Raw genomic sequence first — 18960 nt, 5'->3', positions numbered from 1 at the left:
AAGTAAATATCCAAGTTTGTTGAAAGCTAACCAGAGATCTCATTCATTGTTAAATTTACTGGAAAATTCGATGAGCTCGGTTAGAATAGAACAACAATTTTCTTTCGGAAAATAGATGCCATCAATCGATCCAGCCATTTTCCTGATGGTGTATTTTCTTGGTTTTCCCGGGCACTCCATTGAAAAGCTGAATGTTGGGTTGTAAATAACTTACAAGTAGTCAACTTCCAAACAAGCTCTTCTTCTCTCCACCCTCGTTCAATCGTGAAAAGTCATTCGTCTCCTTTTTAAGGACCTCGGAAACCTTTCCTCCTTTTCTTTACACCACCTTCTCATTCCTTTTCCTTCTTCGCTAACTCCTCCTCTTACAGCTCCTGTTCCTGCTCCTTCTTCACTTTCTTCTTCTTCTTCTTCTTTTTCTTCTTCTTCTTCTTCGTCTTCTTCTTCTTCTTCTTCTTCTTCTTCTTCTTCAACTCTTTCTCCTTCTCCCATGGCTCCTTCTCCTTATCTTCCATATTCCCATTCCCTCCTCCTCCATCCACTCATCCCCCTCTTCTTCCCCCTCCAATCAATCAATCAACCGAAGAATGGACATTGATATGTCCAAAGCTCCGCCAATTTATGTAGATGCATTACAATTATCTATAGTTATTATATTACAAATTGCTTTTTCATATCATATACAGTTCAATAATTATTTTCTTAGTCTATATTATGTAAATTCATCTATAATTTTGCTGTATTGTAAGCTATTGTATATAAGTATATAAGCCAGTATATATTGTAATCTACATAAATAAAGTACTCAATCAATCAATCCTCTTCCTCGTTATATTTACTTTCCTTTGCCTTCTTCTGCATTGCTTAATTTTTTTATCTCCTATTCTTTCAGACCATGTTCACCAGTTCTCTTATTCTCTTTCTATCATCTGTTTTCTTTGAATCAATCCATCGTTTCCTTCTGTAACTTCTATTCCCTCTTCTATCACTCTCTCTTCCTCCATCTCTCTTTAGGGTTGTGTGGCAGAAAGGACCAGGAGTCCTAACTCCGCCCTAATAAAGGCATATAATCAATCAATCAATCTCTCTCACTATCTCCATTCCTTTCTCCAGCTCTCTCTTTCCTCATTCCCTTTCTCTCTATCACTCTCTCTCTCTCTTTGGTAGAGAGTTAGTGGGGAGGATATTTTTAATATTCTTTCCGAAGAATGGACATTGATATGTCCAAAGCTCCGCCAATTTATGTAGATGCATAACAATATAATTATTATCTATAGTTATTATATTACAAATTGCTTTTCCATATCATATACAGTTCAATAATTATTTTCTTAGTCTATATTATGTAAATTCATCTATAATTTTGCTGTATTGTAAGCTATTGTATATAAGTGTATAAGCCAGTATTATATTGTAATCTACATGAATAAAGTACTCAATCAATCAATCAATCAATCAATCTCTCTCTCTGATTCAAACAAACACACTTTCTCTCTCAATCTCTTCCACTTCCTCTCTCTCACCTTTTTACACTTTCTCTCTCTTATTCAAACAAACACACTTTCTCTCTTAATTTCCTCCACTTTATCTCTCTCACTTTCTTACACTTTCTCTCTCTCTCTCTCTCACACACTCTCTTCTTCTATTATTTTTCTCCTCGAAACAAACGATCAGATCGTGAATCTTTTGACGCTGAATTGTCTCTCGACTTGACTTGAAAAGCCGGCCGACTTAATAAATTGTCTCGCAAAGTAAATAAAGTCCTTTCTCCGACTTAAAAGTTCACTGTGGTCTTCCATCTCTTTCTTTAGGTGGATTCTGTTGTTTATGGTTGACATCCAATACATCAACTTCAGCCTTGAAGAGAATTTACTTCTTTCAGTAAATAGTCCAATCAAAATGTCTTCCCCATCAATTTATTCTATTGAACGAAAGTTGTGAATTGGAATCCAATAATGAGATAAAAAAGACAAATAACTGTACAATATTCACGGTGACTTGTACAAAAATACGAAAAACTTGTAGATTAATCGAATTTAGCAACCGTAGAATTACAAGTACAATGAGAATATTATTGTAATATTATTGAATATTTTTTGTGTAGTTGAGAAGTTGATATTGTGGTAATTATTCATATTGAATGAAAAAGACTAAGAAATTGTCAAAAACCACAGATTTATTTATAAAACAGAGTTTATCAGAGATTGACAATCAATGGTGTAATAACCGAAACCGGTCTTTCTAAGTATCAATAAATCTGTGGTTTTTCGACAATTTCTTAGTTTTTTTCATTCAATTATTGAATATTACTGCCTTGGAAATTACTGCATTCAATAGTGAGGTCCATATTATGATGGCAGTGGAGAAAGATAGTTCAACAGCGTTGCCAAATCTCTGCCTTGGCATTGACTTCTCTAGAAGGTTGTTATATCCTATTATATTAAGCGAGCGATTCCTGAATATCGGTATATATTTTTTATATTTGGTTATTCATGGTTATTTATGTCCAAACGGATCTCGAAAACGGCTCTTACCATTTTCAAGAAATTTGGAACATAGTAGGTTTATGATATAAAAATTTGATTGCACTAGGTCTCATCCCTGGGAAAACTTGCTGAAGGGCATGAAAAGGATAATTAATAATTCATCCTTGGAAAAACACATAATATCGTCGTCTGTCGATAACAGAAGATGCGTGTGCCTGTGTGGGAGATCAGCTGTGTAATCAATCAGCTTACCTCGCGAGAAATCTAGAAATTTTAATAGACTCGATCAAAATAATCTGATTGCTTGACATGACATTGTATATCATAATATACAAAGTTGATCATTATTTTACAGTTGTAAGTGATTAGTGAGTGTTATTTTGTTATTCAATTTGGTTTGTAAACAATCTAAATTAGAACTTTTCTGTTTTCAAACATTTGGACTGATAATCGGACCTGGATTCAAGTGTATGGAACATAACCTGCCTTTTGGAATATTTATAGTGTATTAATCAAAATTCGGGGAGGAAACAGTTTTGGGCTGTTCCTGTTAGTCCTTTCCCAATCATTTTGAAGAATATTGTGCTCTGTTGATCAATGAATAAATAACGAGCGAAGCTCGGTGCTCCGATATTATCTTATTATATCTTATTTTCTGTTATCGGTATATCTCATGCAATATTACCTGTTTATTCTTCTTCAAAACAATCAATTATATTTTATTTTTTGAGAATATTATTTTTCGCTGACTTAATAATAAGTATTGATAATTGAGATTGAGTATTTGTTAATCGATCATATTTCCACATTGTTGACAAACGATCTGGCAAGCATGCGGAGCTAGAAAAGGATAGCTCTATCTGCTTTTTCGTATAGACAAGGATAGCAACAACAATGTTGATCAAGTACTGTTACCAGTAGTTCTGTGAACAGTAGACCTCGCACAATTATAAACCACAGCCTCCTCTTATACTGTCCATAAGAGTAAATCCTGTCTGTATGTCGTGTCGGCGAGATATCGGTGTGAAAACGGCTAATGGCTGTTGGGGTTGGTGTATCTATTTAATTGTTTATTATTTTACAAAGGCGACTTTCTAGAAGTATTTTAAGCCTAGGTGATGATGAAGGAAAAAAATGCAAACATCAAAAGCTAGTCTCCCTCAAGACACACTGGCAACAGGACAGCCCGAGTTCAAAGCAGAGAAAGGTCGAGAGACAATACTTTGTTATTTTAGCTATTAATTGCATGCGTTATTGCGTGGAATCAATAGTTCATTCAATAGTGCATAAAAATTGCATTCAATGAGACATGCAAAACCGTCGACTTGAATCTTAGACCTCAATTCGCTCGGTCAATTATAACGCGGTATTATTCAACGCGGTCAAGTATTCAAAGCAGTGAACTGAAATAACCTGTTTTCAAGTTTTTCTCAAAGACTCTAAGGCCTCTTAACAATTACCTAATAACCTCACCTCAAAAATAGAACCTCACTTTCGAATTTCAATTTAGACAAACAAGCGGGAATTGGTTATTTTCGAGACGGCAGCAACACAAAGGGATTACGGAATTGAGCCGGCACTCAGTTTCCAACGCGGTAAAGATTCATTTTCCGTGATCCCTACGAGCTTTCCCGCCAGATAAGATGGGAGAAAATTGTTTATCAGCTTGAGAGGGCGTCAAAACGTAATGGGCCTTTTTATGTAATGCAATTAACCTGCTTTGATGGGGGAGAGTCTCAGGAGGATATTCGTATTGATGGTGAAAAGCTGAAACGGGTTAAGTTGTTTTTGAATACGTGATGAATTTTTAAAAGCTGGGAGGCCGGTTTAGAGTTCAAAAGGTTGAATTGATTTAATATTCATTTAAAATACTTTGCGTGGGAGAAGAATGATGTATCTCAAAAAGGTTTACAACTTAGCGCCAAAACAAAGCTCGTTTACCTTAAAAGCATTATGTTGTTCTTTAGAAATGGGAATTTACTCGAATTATCTACAATAAATTTAAACAAATTCAAGTGTTTTAAGTGCTGGTTGTTATCCAATATTCAAGCTAGATTGAACAGAGAATCATGAAATTCTTTGAGTTTTTAAAGGAAAGGTTCATGATTCTATAAGTATTTGCTTTGTGCTAGCTGTTTAGTCCAGTCAATATAGACATAAAAAAGGGGGTGTGCTTGCAATTTATATTGTAGTTCTGACTTTTCAATATATTATTTGGGTACATAAAAGAAGTCCAGAACCAATTTCTTCATGCAAAATTTCCTTGTGGATACAGGGTGGCCCAAAAACCTCGTATTTTTGGCTGATTTTCCAGTTTTCAGCTATTTCTGCCAAATCTCGTAATCGGACAGAAAATTTTGCTTCCGCCTTTGTTCTATATTATAAAATTCTGAATAAAATGAGATCTTTCGTAACTCTCTATCTTTAATGAGTACTGAGCTATGATTTTTCAAAAATGAGTGAAATTTTAAGAAAAAATTTTTTTTTGATGAATTATAGTTTTCGATCAACAATATCTTCCGATTGTTACCATTTGGATGTATAATTCAAAATCCCTCTGGGTGTATTTTTGTGCTCTACAATCTGAGATCAGGTAGATCGCTCTAGCTCATATAGATTTCCAGGCACACCTGACAACAATGCTCCTTGTATTGTGAAAAATTCCTAATTTTCAGCTTCAACCGTCATCACCAACTACATTGTCCTCACATTGATATTTCGCACAATGAAATAAGTTCATAAGACTATGTTCTATGAGAAACACCCTTTAGGTCCACTTCATTTCAGTATTTCCTAGTGGAGAGGCGCGCTTAAGGACACCTCAAGGATCAAAATTTCAAACTGTTATAGCTTTTGACACAATGCTCAGATTTCATTCTTCACAGCTACACTTCAACTACACTTCATTCTTCTCGGCTCGTCAAGGCGGTCCAACATCATGCATCATAAGTCGGATTCGGTCGAAAAATGGAAAATTTATTGTCGATTGTACCTACGCCCATATTTACATACACAAAAAATCTGGTGTGGCGCACTCACACAACTTTCCTTGCCGTTATGAAAATTGATCACCTGACGCTAGGGTTCCCGCGCATCTCAGCTCAAGTCTACTATTCAAAGATTTGAGCCAGCTGGTGACAGGGCAATAACGCTGGAGACACATGCTATCTGTCACGCTATCTGCTATCTCTTCATAGTGAATCATTTAATAGAATCAACAGTTGCCAACAGTTTGCAATTGGATAATCACATTTTCACGAATTTCGAGCTTATTTTCAATTTTAGGTGAAAATGTTACTGAACATTAATTGTAGAGAATTGAATTGCTCAATCTATTCCACTCGAAATTGTTTGTTTAAATTGTATCTGAAGCCTGATAATTGAGAATCTCTCCTAGTGAATGATTTGATAGAATCAACAGGTTGCCAAAGTTTGCAATATTGAATAATCACATTTTCTAGAATTTTGAGCTTATTTTTAAGCTATTGATCTAAAATCAAACTTCGCATAGATGGGGCGGAGCTCCTGAAATTTTTACAGATATGGGACTTGTGACAGTTGATAGAGCTTATTGATGACTATTTTAGGTATGAATTTGATCAAAATCGTTGGAGCCGTTTCCGAGAAAATCACGAAAAAACCTGTTTTTGACAACATTTTCGCCATTTTAGCCGCAATTTTTAATTGCATTTGATCGAAATTTTTCGTGTCGGATTCTTATAGAGGAAGGACCTTAAGTTTCAAATTTCAAGTCATTCCGTTGAATGGGAAATGTGATATCGTGTACACAGACGCACATACACTCATACACACACGCACATACAGACCAATAACCAAAAATCACTTTTTTGGACTCAGGGAACCTTGAAACGTATAGAAAATTAGAAATTGGTGTACCTTAATTTTTTTCGGAAAGCAATACTTTTCTTACCTATGGTAACAGGGCAAGGAAAGTAAAAAAGTTTACAACTTAGCGCCAAAACAAAGCTCGTTTACCTTAAAAGCATGATGTTGTTTTTCAGAAATGGGAATTCACTCGAATTATCAACAATTGAAACAAATTCAAGTGTTTTTAAGTGCTGGCTGTTATCCAATCTTCAATAGAAGTCAAAATCTTCAAGCTAGATTGAACAGAGAATCATGAAATTTTCTTAGTTTTCTTAGAAGTTTTTAAAGGAAAGTTTCATGATTCTATAAGTATTTGCTTTGTGTTAGCTCTAGGGGAAGCATATCACTAGTAGTTCTGTGAACAGTAGACGTCACGCAGTATTCTCTCATCCACAAGTACCAGATGTCAACTGTTTTAAATGTCAACAAACTCAGTTCACGTTTGAATTTGTATTCCATAAGATATAATTCATCCAGTGATGATCTTTTAAGAACCAAAAATATTATAATTTCTCCGGCATTATTTAGTTCATTTGTTTATTTCTATTCACCTATTAAATTAGTTTTTACGAATGTGAGAATATTGATACTGATGGGCACGCATAATAATACCATGACTGCAAAACAAAATATTGAAGACCTTAAAGCTGCGATTAGACCAAATTTATTAAAAAAATGTTAATAGCTCAATCCTTTTAGATTATATTAGATTGAACATAACTTATCATACATGATGAACATATGTGTTTGTCAACTTCCGTTCAATCTAAAAGAATCTATAAGGATTAAGTTATAACCATTTTGTTAATAACTTTGGTGTAAACCCAGCTTAAAGATGCATACCTCTTTAATGTCTTTGATTGAAAATATAGACCTTATACAAATACAGTAATAGACTGGTTTCTCCACACATCTGTGTAATCACTTGTCAGCTGATTCATGATGAATAATTCTATAGTCTGATTTTTACTCTAATATTGGCGTATGGAGGAGGCTCCTTTTTCCTTTTATATTATCCTTGAAATGCAAAATTTCCAAAAACCTTGTATGTACGTCGACGCGCAATTTGAAATGGAACATACCTGTAAAATTTCATGAAAATCTATTACCGCGTTTCGCCGTAAATCCGCAACATATAAATATATAACCATATAAACATTTAAACATTAAAAGAAATACCAAACCGTCGACTTGAATCTTAGACCTCACTTTGTTCGGTCAATAAAAGAGTATTGCTACTGTCTTTAGAACGGTATCTGCTTAATATGAGGAGAGCTCTTATAAAATTATCATTTGAGAGTTTAAACACCGCAAATATCGGTTTCAAAACAGTGGAAATGAAGGCGCCCTGGTAACGTTCCTTTTTCCACCGCTTCAAATAGTAGACAGCTGTAATTAGAGTCATCCAGTTTCATCTGTTTTCATATTAATTACTGTCTATTCTTGTCAACTACCAGGATAGTATCTAGTCTCGATTGCACAGAAGCCTGTTAGACTAATCGCACATTAATACGCTACGTGACTTGACTCAGTCTGCTATAGTGTGGTCCACGTTATAATGGCAGTGGAGAAAGATGGTGAAAAAACGTTGCCGATCCTCTGTCTTGTCAATGCTTTCTATAGACGGTAGCTGATACAGGTTTATTGATGTAATATTAACTGTTCATTCTCGTTCAAAATGATCAAATATATTTTATTATACAGGAAATTATTTTTTTCATTAACTTCATAATTAATATTAAATATTTTGTTAATAAGTTATTAATATTCTACATTGTTGAATGATGATCTGGCAACAGAGCAAAGCGAGAAAGAGATAGCGTTATCAGCTTTGTTGAATGATAGCATAGAGAAACGATAGCATAAGTAGATATCCCATGATATAGGGCGTTTATGTCGCAACTTTTACTGTTATCTCAAGCCGATAGTTCACGTAGTTCTTTCCTATGCAGCTGTGTGACGCTGGTAGTCTCTCAAATTGTGCCGTTCATACACTATCACTCCAACAAAACAGTGAAAATTGACAATAATCGACAGTAATCGGCTTGAGATAACAGTAAAAGTTGCGACATAAATTCCCTATACCATGGGATATCTACTTACGCTATTGTTTCTCTATGATGATAGACAAGGATAGCAATACCATTGCAAATCAAACACTGGGCCACGTTATAACGTGGGCCTCAACTTATATATAGGTTTTATCTATAGTTTCTATAAACGGGGTGTCTGATAAGTCACTCCCTATTTTTATACAGCTATATAATAATAATATAGTGTGACCTGGCTGGCTCAGGTCTGGTGTCAGAGTTTTCACGTCGCAACTGATCAATTATTTCAGGGCCTCTTATATAATTAGACAGCTATAATTTCTTTATTTATGAACCAATTTTGTTAGAACTACATTTGTTAGATAGAGGACTCCTTGAGGTTGTGTTTAACACCAATTTAAACACAACCTCAAGTAGTGCTCTATCTAACAAATGTAGTTCCAAAAAAAATAGGTTCATAAATGAAGAAATTATAGCTTTATAAAAATAGGGAGTGACTTATCAGACATTCTGTATATAGAAACTATAGATATCACCTATATACATGTACTAGAGTTAGGCTCGCTTCGCTCGCCTTATCCATCTAGCCAGGGGGCTCCGCCCCCTGGACCACCTACTGGATCGTCCAAAAATGAGATCAGCGGGCTCGCTTCGATCGCCTGCATAATGTAAACATTTTCTGTCTATTACTTGATGAGAGAACTGAGAAAACGCAAAAAACGCTAATTTTTGGCGTATCTTTGGCGTTATTGCAAATTCCTTCTAACACAACATTATTACACCCTGGCTGAGCTTCTGTATTAAATTTGAACATTCTCTGTCCATTTGTTCTCGATAAAGCTGAGAAAACGCTAAAAAACTATAGAAAAACGCTGATTTTGGGCGTATCTTTGGAATTTTTTCCAAATCCGTTCTTAGTGCGCCTCTAAAGGGCCAATTGAACATAGGCCTACCTACCAAATTTGAACGTTTTTGGTCCGGTAGATTTTTAGTTCTGCGAGTGAGTGAGTGAGTGAGTGAGTGAGTCAGTCAGTGAGTGAGTGCCATTTCGCTTTTATATATATATATATATATATATATATATATATATATATATTATAGATGTGGAGGTCCACGTTATAATGGCAGTGTTTGATTAGCAATGGTATTGCTATCCTTGTCTATCATTCAACAAAGCGGATAGCGCTATCTCTTTCTTGAGTGTTGAACACAACCTCAAGGAGTGCTCTATCTAACAAATGTAGTTCTAACAAAATTGATTCATAAATAAAGAAAAACTATAGCTGTATAAAAATAGGGAATGACCTATCAGACACCCTGTATAGTAGTATTGTCAACATAAACTTATAATTTTTTCAGTCTCATATATTTGATCAATTAAGAGCAGTATATTCTCACCTGAAAGCCGTGTCAAAGCTGTAAATCTCCTTGAGCTGCCTGTGTTGGGCGTGACAGCTGCGAGTGCCACACTCGTTGACCACTCTGTATAGCGCGTGGGGCCGGCCAAAGTGCCTCGGGGGCAGCACTGAGTCAGCCAAGGGGGCGGCAGGCTCAAGGGCCTCCTTCGCCGCTTTCAAGGATCTCGTCAACCAGCAGCGGAGGGCCTAGAAATAGAAATTCAGATAAAAAATAAAGTTATTCTTTCAATAATAAGTAGTGTACGAGACTGTGGTGGTCCCAGTGAGAAGGGGAACAAGAAGGTGATGAAGGAGGAGGAGATGAAGAAGGAGGAGAAGAAAAAGGAGACGAAGAAGAAGAAGAAGAAGAAGAAGAAGAAGAAGAAGAAGAATAGGAAATAATCAAATTTCACATTCAATTCAAACTCATGATCCCATAAGAAGATATCCCATGGTCAGTAGAATTCATTCAAAGTTTGAAAGCTTTGTATCGAATTATGATGTTGTGTAACAAGTTAAGATGATACTGTATCGTATCGTTTTCATACTGTATCATTTTGTGATGATACTGTATCATTTATAGTAACATAGAGAAAAGATAGCATAAGAAGAATTGAATTGCATGAATACATGAAAGATACCATGGTTTGTAGAATTCATTCAAAGTTTGAAAGCTTTGTATCGAATTATGATGGTGTGTAACAAGTTAAGATGATACTGTATCGTATCGTTTTCATACTGTATCATTTTGTGATGATACTGTATCATTTATAGTAACATAGAGAAAAGATAGCATAAGAAGAATTGAATTGCATGAATACATGAAAGATACCATGGTTTGTAGAATTCATTCAAAATTTGGAAGTTTTGTATCAGATTATGGTGTTGTGTATCAAATCGATTATACTGTATCATAGTAGATACTGTATCATTTGTGGTGATACTGAATAATTTCTGGTGATACTGTATCATTTTGTGATGATACTGTATCATTTATGATACCATAGAGAAAAGATAGCATGAGAAGATATTCCATGGTCAGTAGAACTCATTCAAAGTTTGGAAGTTTTGTATCAAATTATGGTGTTGTGTATCAAGTTGAGATGATACTGTATCATTTATAGGGTACAATAGAGCAAAAATGTCGTATGTATAATTATATCCCATGGTATGGGGCGTTTATGTTCCACATTTCAAGCCGGTCTTCTTCTTCAAATCTCAAGCCGATTGCTGTCGACTACTGTCTATTATTACTGTTTTGTTGGGAGTGTAAGAGTGTAAGAAGGGCACAGTATGAGAGACTACCAGCATCACATAGCTTCACCAAAAACAATTACTAGGACTATCGGCTTCAGTTAACAGTCAAATTTGAAAAAAAGACCATAGGTAATCTTGACAAATAAATATTTAGATTAGTTGAGAGTGTCTGCTCTCTTTATTATCACTATCTATCTCATAACTCTACATTATCTCCCATCTCTCTCATCTCAATATCTTCTCTCTATGATATGAGTAAACTGAATCATTTTCCAACAATATAGCTAATTAGCATGATAGATGAAAAGCATATCAGTAAATAACTTTTCTATTTATTCTTGACTCTTCAGTTTCATGATTATTTATTCTCGACTGATTCCCAGTTGGGCAACAGTTTGAAATCTAACTCTGCATTCTGCCACTAGACGCCAGCACTTGTTGAGTCATATTTTCAACTCCGCCTACTCTCTCACCTGATTGGTCAACGGATTGTACTGTGATGCAGCCTGTGTGATTCACAGCTCTGCCAATAGGTGGCAGCATTTGCTGGGTAATGGATTCAGATAGAAGGTTTCTCAATTCACTTCTATCAAAATATTGTGAGTCTTCAATACACAAGACTACAGAATAAAGTAGGAAGAATTAAATTTGAAAATCTACTCAGTGAACATATTTAAAGACTGAAATTTTGTGAAGTGAACAACTACAAGACTTAACCTATTTCGGACTATGTGTAACCTTATCTAAATTTGGGAGAGGAATAGAACAAGGTTACCTTATTTTTTCTCTCTCTGTATCATGTTGATGATCTACTTATTCCATCAATCAATACAGAATACAATTAATTGAATCATTAATCGCTCAGCTACTTTGACAACTCACATATGCTGCGCAGATTGAAGCGGACCAAACCCTTCGAGTTGTGTGGTGTTGTGGAGTGGAAATGTTAAAAGTAGAGCAGTGTTGATAGTGTGGATGTGTATATTATAATACATGATAACTTATTTTATTACTATTATTATATTATTCATATTTTGTCAATAATTTCAAGTTGGTTGCTAGAAGAAGTGGTCCTGGTGAGAACTGCCTATCTTATTAATATTTAACCCATCATTATATTGGGAAAAAATTGTTCATTAGTCTTTTTAGACTAGATTTCAATGGGATTTGAAAAAAAATTAATCTAGAATATTGATTCAATCCAATACAATCGTTTCTACTCTCCTTCGAATCTTCCTCCCTACAATACAAATTTGCCGGATTTCGATAAAATTTGCCTGATTTTGACAAAATCTTCCAGATTTTGAAAAAACTGAACAGTTGTTGAGCAAATCAAGAGATAGATTAACTAGTGATAACTGTAGTTATTTCCACGTTATAATGGCAGTAGAGAGAGATTGGAGAACGGCGATGCCGATTCTCTATCTCCGATTCTATATAACCATAGCCACCTCTAATACAAGGCCCCGGCCTACGATATTGCAACGTCGCAGTGTAGGCCTAGAATCTAATACATGATTGGTGAAAAAGATCAGCTGGTATTTTTTTAAATCTTTTCCACCAAACATGTATTGCAACGTCGCAGTGTAGGCCTAGGAACTAAAACATGATTAGTGGAAAAGATCAGCTGGTATTTTTTTAAATCTTTTCCACCAAACATGTATTGCAACGTCGCAGTGTAGGCCTAGGAACTAAAACATGATTAGTGGAAAAGATCAGCTGGTATTTTTTTAAATCTTTTCCACCAAACATGTATTAGATTCTAGGCCTACACTGCGACGTTGCAATACATGTTTGGTGGATAAGATTTAAAAAAATACCAGCTGATCTTTTTCACCTATCTTGTATTAGATTCTAGGCCAACACTGCGACGTTGCAATATCGTAGGCCGCGGCCTTGTATTAGAGGTGGATATGCTATCACTCATATTGGCTTGAGTGAATCAATCAAATTCTAGAGTTGGTATAAGTTGAGAGATGAATTAACTAATAATTATAATTTTAATTTTAAACTGATTCTTATAACACCTATGTTCAATTACCTGTGTGCGATTGATACAGGGTTTGTCAAAAAGCAGTAGCAACCCTATTCCAGTAAGGGCATCCATCTGGAGTTGATCAACCCTTGTGACGAGCACCTCAGTCTCGGGAGGGAGACCCTTCGGCAGTCTGGGAAGCAGATGCGAGCCGCACACCACTATGACGTCAACTGCTGCACAAAACAATATAGTAGGTTATGCGATTTTGCGGATTATATCATAGAAAAACCATAGCATAAGAAGATAAATATTATATCATGATAAGTAGACTACATTCATACAAAGATTGGAAGATTTGTATCAAACTGAGTGTTGCGTATCAAGTTGAGATGATACAGTATCATATTGTATTGATACTGTATCATTTTGTGGTGATAGCATGTGAAGATATGCCATGGTTTAGGGTGTTTATGTTCCAATTTTCACTGTTAACTCAAGCCGATAGTCCTAGTTGTTGTTTTTGGTGAAGCTATCTGATGCTAGTTGTGCCGTTCCCACACTCTCACCCCAACAAACAGAGATCCAAGTACCCTTTTTAAAAAATTTTTACTTACAAATGTACAAATGCTTCAGAAGTAATGTTATTTTCAAGCGAGTTTTATTTTTATTTCTTGAAAAAATAAGAGAAGCTATAACCAAAAAAGGTAAGTAGGCTGTATATTCTCAACTGAGCTATACATATAAATATATATATAAAAGCGAAATGGCACTCACGCTGACTGACTGACTGACTCACTCACTCGCAGAACTAAACATCTACCGGACCAAATACGTTCAAATTTGGTAGGTATGTTCAGTTGGCCCTTTAGAGGCGCACTAAGAACGGATTTGGAAAAAAATCTGCTTTTTTCCAGCGTTTTTTAGCGTTTTCTCAGCTTTATCAAGAACAAATGAACAGAAATTGTTAAATTTTAGTGCAGAAGCTAAGCTAGGGTGTTATAATGTTGTGTTAGAAGGAATTTGAAATAACGCCAAAGATACGCCCAAGATTAGCGTTTTCTTAGTTCTTTCATCAAGTAATAGACAGAAAATGTCCAAATTTTAGACAGAGGTTTAGGTAGGGTCTCAAAATGTTGTGATGAGGTGACTTTAATATTTCATCAAAGATACGCCCAAAAATCAGCGTTTTTCTCAGCTTTTCTGCGTTTTCTCAGTACTTCGACTTTCTGATGGAATGAAGCATGCTCAAATGAAAAATGCAGGCGAGCGAAGCGAGCCCGCTGATCTCATTTCTGGACGATCCAGTCGGGGTCCAGTGGGCGGAGCCCCCTGGCTAGACGGATATGGCAAGCGAAGCGAGCCTGACGGCTAGTTTATGTATAAAATCGTAAAAATGTAGAATCGACTGATATTCCAAAGACGTTTCAACCTACAAAACTATTATCGGAAATCCATTACAATGTGATTGGCTGTAAAGCTTGAAGATTTCACCGCAAATCTCTTGGAACATCTGGAGTGTGACATCCACATTTATTGGTTTTTTACCTCTTTACGAGATCTAAATGCAATCTGGAAGCTGTAATGTGGTTGCATAGTGATATTTCTGGGACACCCCTTGTATGTAACACAGTTGAGTATATACGTGTATACTATAGTGAGGTCCACGTTATAATGGCAGTGGAGAAAGGTAGCAGAACAACGTTGCCGATTCTCTGTCTTGTCAATGCCTTCTGTAGAGGGTAACTGATACCAGTTTATTGATTGATTGATTGATTGAGTACTTTATTTATGTAGATTACAATATATACTGGCTTATACACTCATACAATAGCTTACAAAACAGCAAAGTTTTAGATGAATTAACATAGCATAAACTAAGAAAATAATTATTGAACTGTTCAATGATATAAAAAAATCAATTTGGAATAACTATACAAGATAATATTGTAATGCATCTAAATAAATTGGTGGAGCTTTGGACATATTAATGTCCATTCTTTGGAAAGAATTATTATCAAATCAAATCAAATTTTATTCTCACAATTTAAAAATAATACAGTACAGTTACAGTACATTTATATATACCCTTACGTTATGAGAGACTAACATGTAGGCAAAAGCCTGTGTTTGTGAGGGCCTTGTGTAATTCGATGAATTTAAAATCGATAAACTAAATTATGAAAATTGATATTATATTAAACTAAATAATTGAGAAAAATACAGATTAAAAAAAAAATCAAATTAAAAATATCCTTCCCACTAACTCTCTATCAAGATGTAATATTGATGTAATATTAACTGTTCATCCTCTTTAAAATAATCAATTATACTTTATCCAACAAGAAAATAATATTTTACAATGATATTATAAACAAGATTAAATATTTTGTTTATTAATTATATGTCTACATTGTTGAAAAACGATCTAGCAACAGAGCAAAGCGAGAAAGAGATAGCGCTATCCACTTTGTTGAATGATAGACAAGGATAGCAATCAAACACTGCCATTACACCGTGGACCTCACTATATACCTGTATATACGTGGGAATAGTACTCCCAAGCACACCTGGGAGTCACATTATATATCTATTTATGTGATGAGGAAGTTTGTGCCTATAGTATTCCTGAAACCACTATACCAATCATACTATACCTATGTATACGTGGAAATAGTATTCCTAAGTATACCTGAGAGTATCATTATATAACTATTTATACGGTAGAAACGTGTGTGTGCCTTTTACGGCGTGTCATAATTTCACGTTTTGTGAAGCACCAAACGACATCTGGACGATAAATTTGCTCTCTTTAGTGTTTTGCACACCGGAGGAGATGCTAAAAAGAAGGAGAAGAAGAAGAAGAAGAAGAAGAAGAAGAAGAAGAAGAAGAAGAAGAAGAAGAAGAAGAAGAAGAAGAAGAAGAAGAAGAAGAAGAAAGAAGAAGAAGAAGAAGAAGAAGGAGAGTAAGACGAAAGAAGAGGGAAAAAGAAGAAGTAGAAGAAGATGATGAAGAAGATGACAGACGTGAAGAAGACAAAGATGAAAACAAAATCATCGTAAATGACGTGGTTGAGAATTGTAGAGCCCAGCATCTGTTACAGCATAGAAAAAGACAATAAAATTTCTGAGTTGGTGAGGATATGTTACGATTTAACTGCTGTACTCTACATTGTCTGCAATGACAATCACTCTGATACATCCATGGTAGGTGTAGTGTCAACACATATCGTAACAGAAAAAAAATCTGGTGTGGTACACTCACACAACATTCCTTGATCATATTTGAAACTACGATCAGACTTCTGTATATGTGTATATATAATTGTTTTCAAAGTACTTTTTCTCTGTGTGAATAATTGTGAATTCGATGATTTTTTTAGTCGTCATTTTTTTAAAGTTCGTCAAAACAGCTGTTCTACAATGAAATTCTCGACTAGTGTTCTTTTATGAACTGCGCTACCTACCTACCTCATGCACGAGAAGGAGGTTACTAAGTCCATTTCCCAAGGATGGGGTGGACCCCCCATTGTTTTCCTAGAAAGGAGACTCATGCCAGTTGATAGAGCTGATAAATAACTATACAGGGTATGAATATGAAAAAAATCGGTCAAGTTATTTTCAAGAAAATCGTGAAAAACATGGTTTTTTAGTAATTATCCGCCATTTTTCTCGAGAATATTACGGAGCTCCTGCAATTTTCCCAGGAAACGAACTCATGTCATATAATAGGGCTTATGAATAGCTATCCATGGTTTAAATTTGAAGAAAATCGTTAAAGCCGTTTCGAGAAAACCGTGAAAAACATGTTTTTTAGTCATTATCCGCCATTTTTTCTCAAGAACTATTACGGAGCTCATGGAATTTTCTCAGAAATGAGACTCATGCCAGTTGACAGTGCTTATGAATATCTATCCATGGTATGAATTTGAGAAAATCGTTTAGAGCCGTTTTTGAGAAAACCGTGAAAAACATGGATTTTTAGTCATCATCCGCCATTTTTTCTCAAGAATATTACGAGCTCCTGAAATTTTCTCAGAAATGAGACTCATGTCAGTTGATAGGGCTTATAAATGCTATCCATGGTATAAATTTGAAGAAAATCGTTAGAGACGTTTTCGAGAAAAACGTGAAAAACATGGTTTTTTAGTAATTATCCGCCATTATTCTTCCGCCATCTTGATTGGATATTATTGAATTTCTTATTGTCGGATCCTCATGGTATAAGGACCTCAAGTTTAAAATTTCAAGTCAATCGGTTAATTAGGAATGGAGTTATCGTGTTCACAGACATACACACATACACACACACACATACAGACCAACACCCAAAAATCATTTTTTTGGACTCAGGGACCTTGAAACGTATAGAAAACATGAAATTAGGGTAACTTAATTTTTTTTTGGAAAGCAATACTTTCCTTACCTATGGTAATAGGGCAAGGAAAGTAAAAAGAATATTCCAGAAACTGCAGCTTGATTTCCCTGCCAATAAACTTAAGGCATGTCTTGTATCGACTACTGGCTGTCAAATTACAACGAATCATTTCATTTCATTTATTCATAGACAATAAATACCATGTATTTATATATACCACCGCCCTAATGAAGGCAAATAATCAATCAATCGATCCCTCACTCTCTCTCTCACTCACTCTCACTCTCTCTTCCTTCATTCTGGCATGGAAGACATTCATTGTACGCAAGCAAAAACAACAGACATTCGCCCAAAACTGCTTTAACCTTAATTTGGAATACACAGTCTAGAGGTTATGTAAATTATAACTTAATTCACACACTATTTTGAGTTCAAAAAATGTATGTACTACAATAATTTTGAATTTATCAGATTAATTGATTTTAAAATCCATTACAAATCCAAACAAAAATCTTCCTTCACAATCACAAAAAATATTAAAAATTTCACTTCAATCCACAAATTATACTCATGTTGAAATTCTAAACTCAGTTAAATTCATATCACTCTATTCGAACTATCTATGAACAATGGTTCCAATCGGAATGAAGCATTGAGATAGTCTCTCTCTCTCCCCCTACGGTCGTTTGTTGATGGGAAGGATATTATATCCAAGAAATTACATCACAATATTATATTCTCGTTATTCTAATTACATTTAATCTCTATTCTCATTAATTATTTTTTTTACTTTGTAAAACTCGTTGAATAATATTAGCATTACCGTAATTTACGAGTAATGTAAATTAGTGTTATGTACTTTACTTTACTTTATCCGGCTCTACAGTCCTGGGTGGACTTTGGCCTCCTCAACATAGCGCCATCCCTTCGTCTCTATCCTGAGCACTTCCGTCGCCTTTGCCACGCCCACACACGGAGGTCTCCAATCACGTTCGTTCAGCCATCTTGTCCTTGGTTCCCTCTCTTCTCGTCTCAAGCATTCTTTCTTCCAGGAGTCTTGATGGGATCCTCTCGTCACACTCATTCTTCTGCTAAATGTCCAAGCCATTCAATCCTTCTGGCCTTTATAAAACGCACCATATTTCCTGCTCCATGGCCTGGTCCTATCTCAACATTGATCTGGCTCTCCACACTCCTTCCTCGTCACATATTGGTCCCCAGATTCTTCTGTACATTTTCTTTCAAATGACCTTAATGCTTTTTCCTCTTTGTTCAAGATAGTCCATGTTTCGGCCCCATAGGTTACAACTGGTCTCACTAGCGTCATGAACAGTTTCACCTTTAGTGAAAATTAGTGTTATTTATAAGCCAGTAATTTTTGTAACATACATAAATAAAGAATCTAATCTAATCTAATCTAACCGCATCAAATCTCAACTAATCTAGTAGTTCTCATCGAATTTCCATGAAATTGTATTATTGATCTGCTATGAAATTAATTTTAATCCGTGTTTATTACTGAGGATTA

At 35.2% G+C, this 18960-nt stretch overlaps 2 protein-coding genes across 2 annotated transcripts in view; one reads left to right on the top strand and one right to left on the bottom strand.

The window, feature by feature from the left end:
* The window catches only part of LOC111064132 (retinal guanylyl cyclase 1), a 67735-nt gene extending 51976 nt beyond the window's left edge, over positions 1-15759 (bottom strand). Inside the window, 3 exon segments of the mRNA XM_039440349.1 lie at positions 9824-10029; positions 13121-13287; positions 15747-15759. Coding sequence (XP_039296283.1) covers positions 9824-10029; positions 13121-13287; positions 15747-15759 — 386 coding nt within the window.
* Positions 15760-16117: 358 nt separating this feature from the next.
* LOC111056394 (elongation of very long chain fatty acids protein 7) overlaps positions 16118-18960 on the top strand; it is a 26582-nt gene continuing 23739 nt past the window's right edge. The window contains 1 exon segment of the mRNA XM_039440348.1: positions 16118-16261. Within this exon segment, the coding sequence (XP_039296282.1) occupies positions 16118-16261 (144 nt within the window).

This window comes from Nilaparvata lugens, chromosome 13 (genome assembly GCF_014356525.2).
Source record: "Nilaparvata lugens isolate BPH chromosome 13, ASM1435652v1, whole genome shotgun sequence".
NCBI classification, from domain to species: domain Eukaryota; kingdom Metazoa; phylum Arthropoda; class Insecta; order Hemiptera; family Delphacidae; genus Nilaparvata; species Nilaparvata lugens.
Note: the sequence above shows the minus strand (reverse complement) of the source record. Positions and strands in the feature narration are given on the sequence as shown.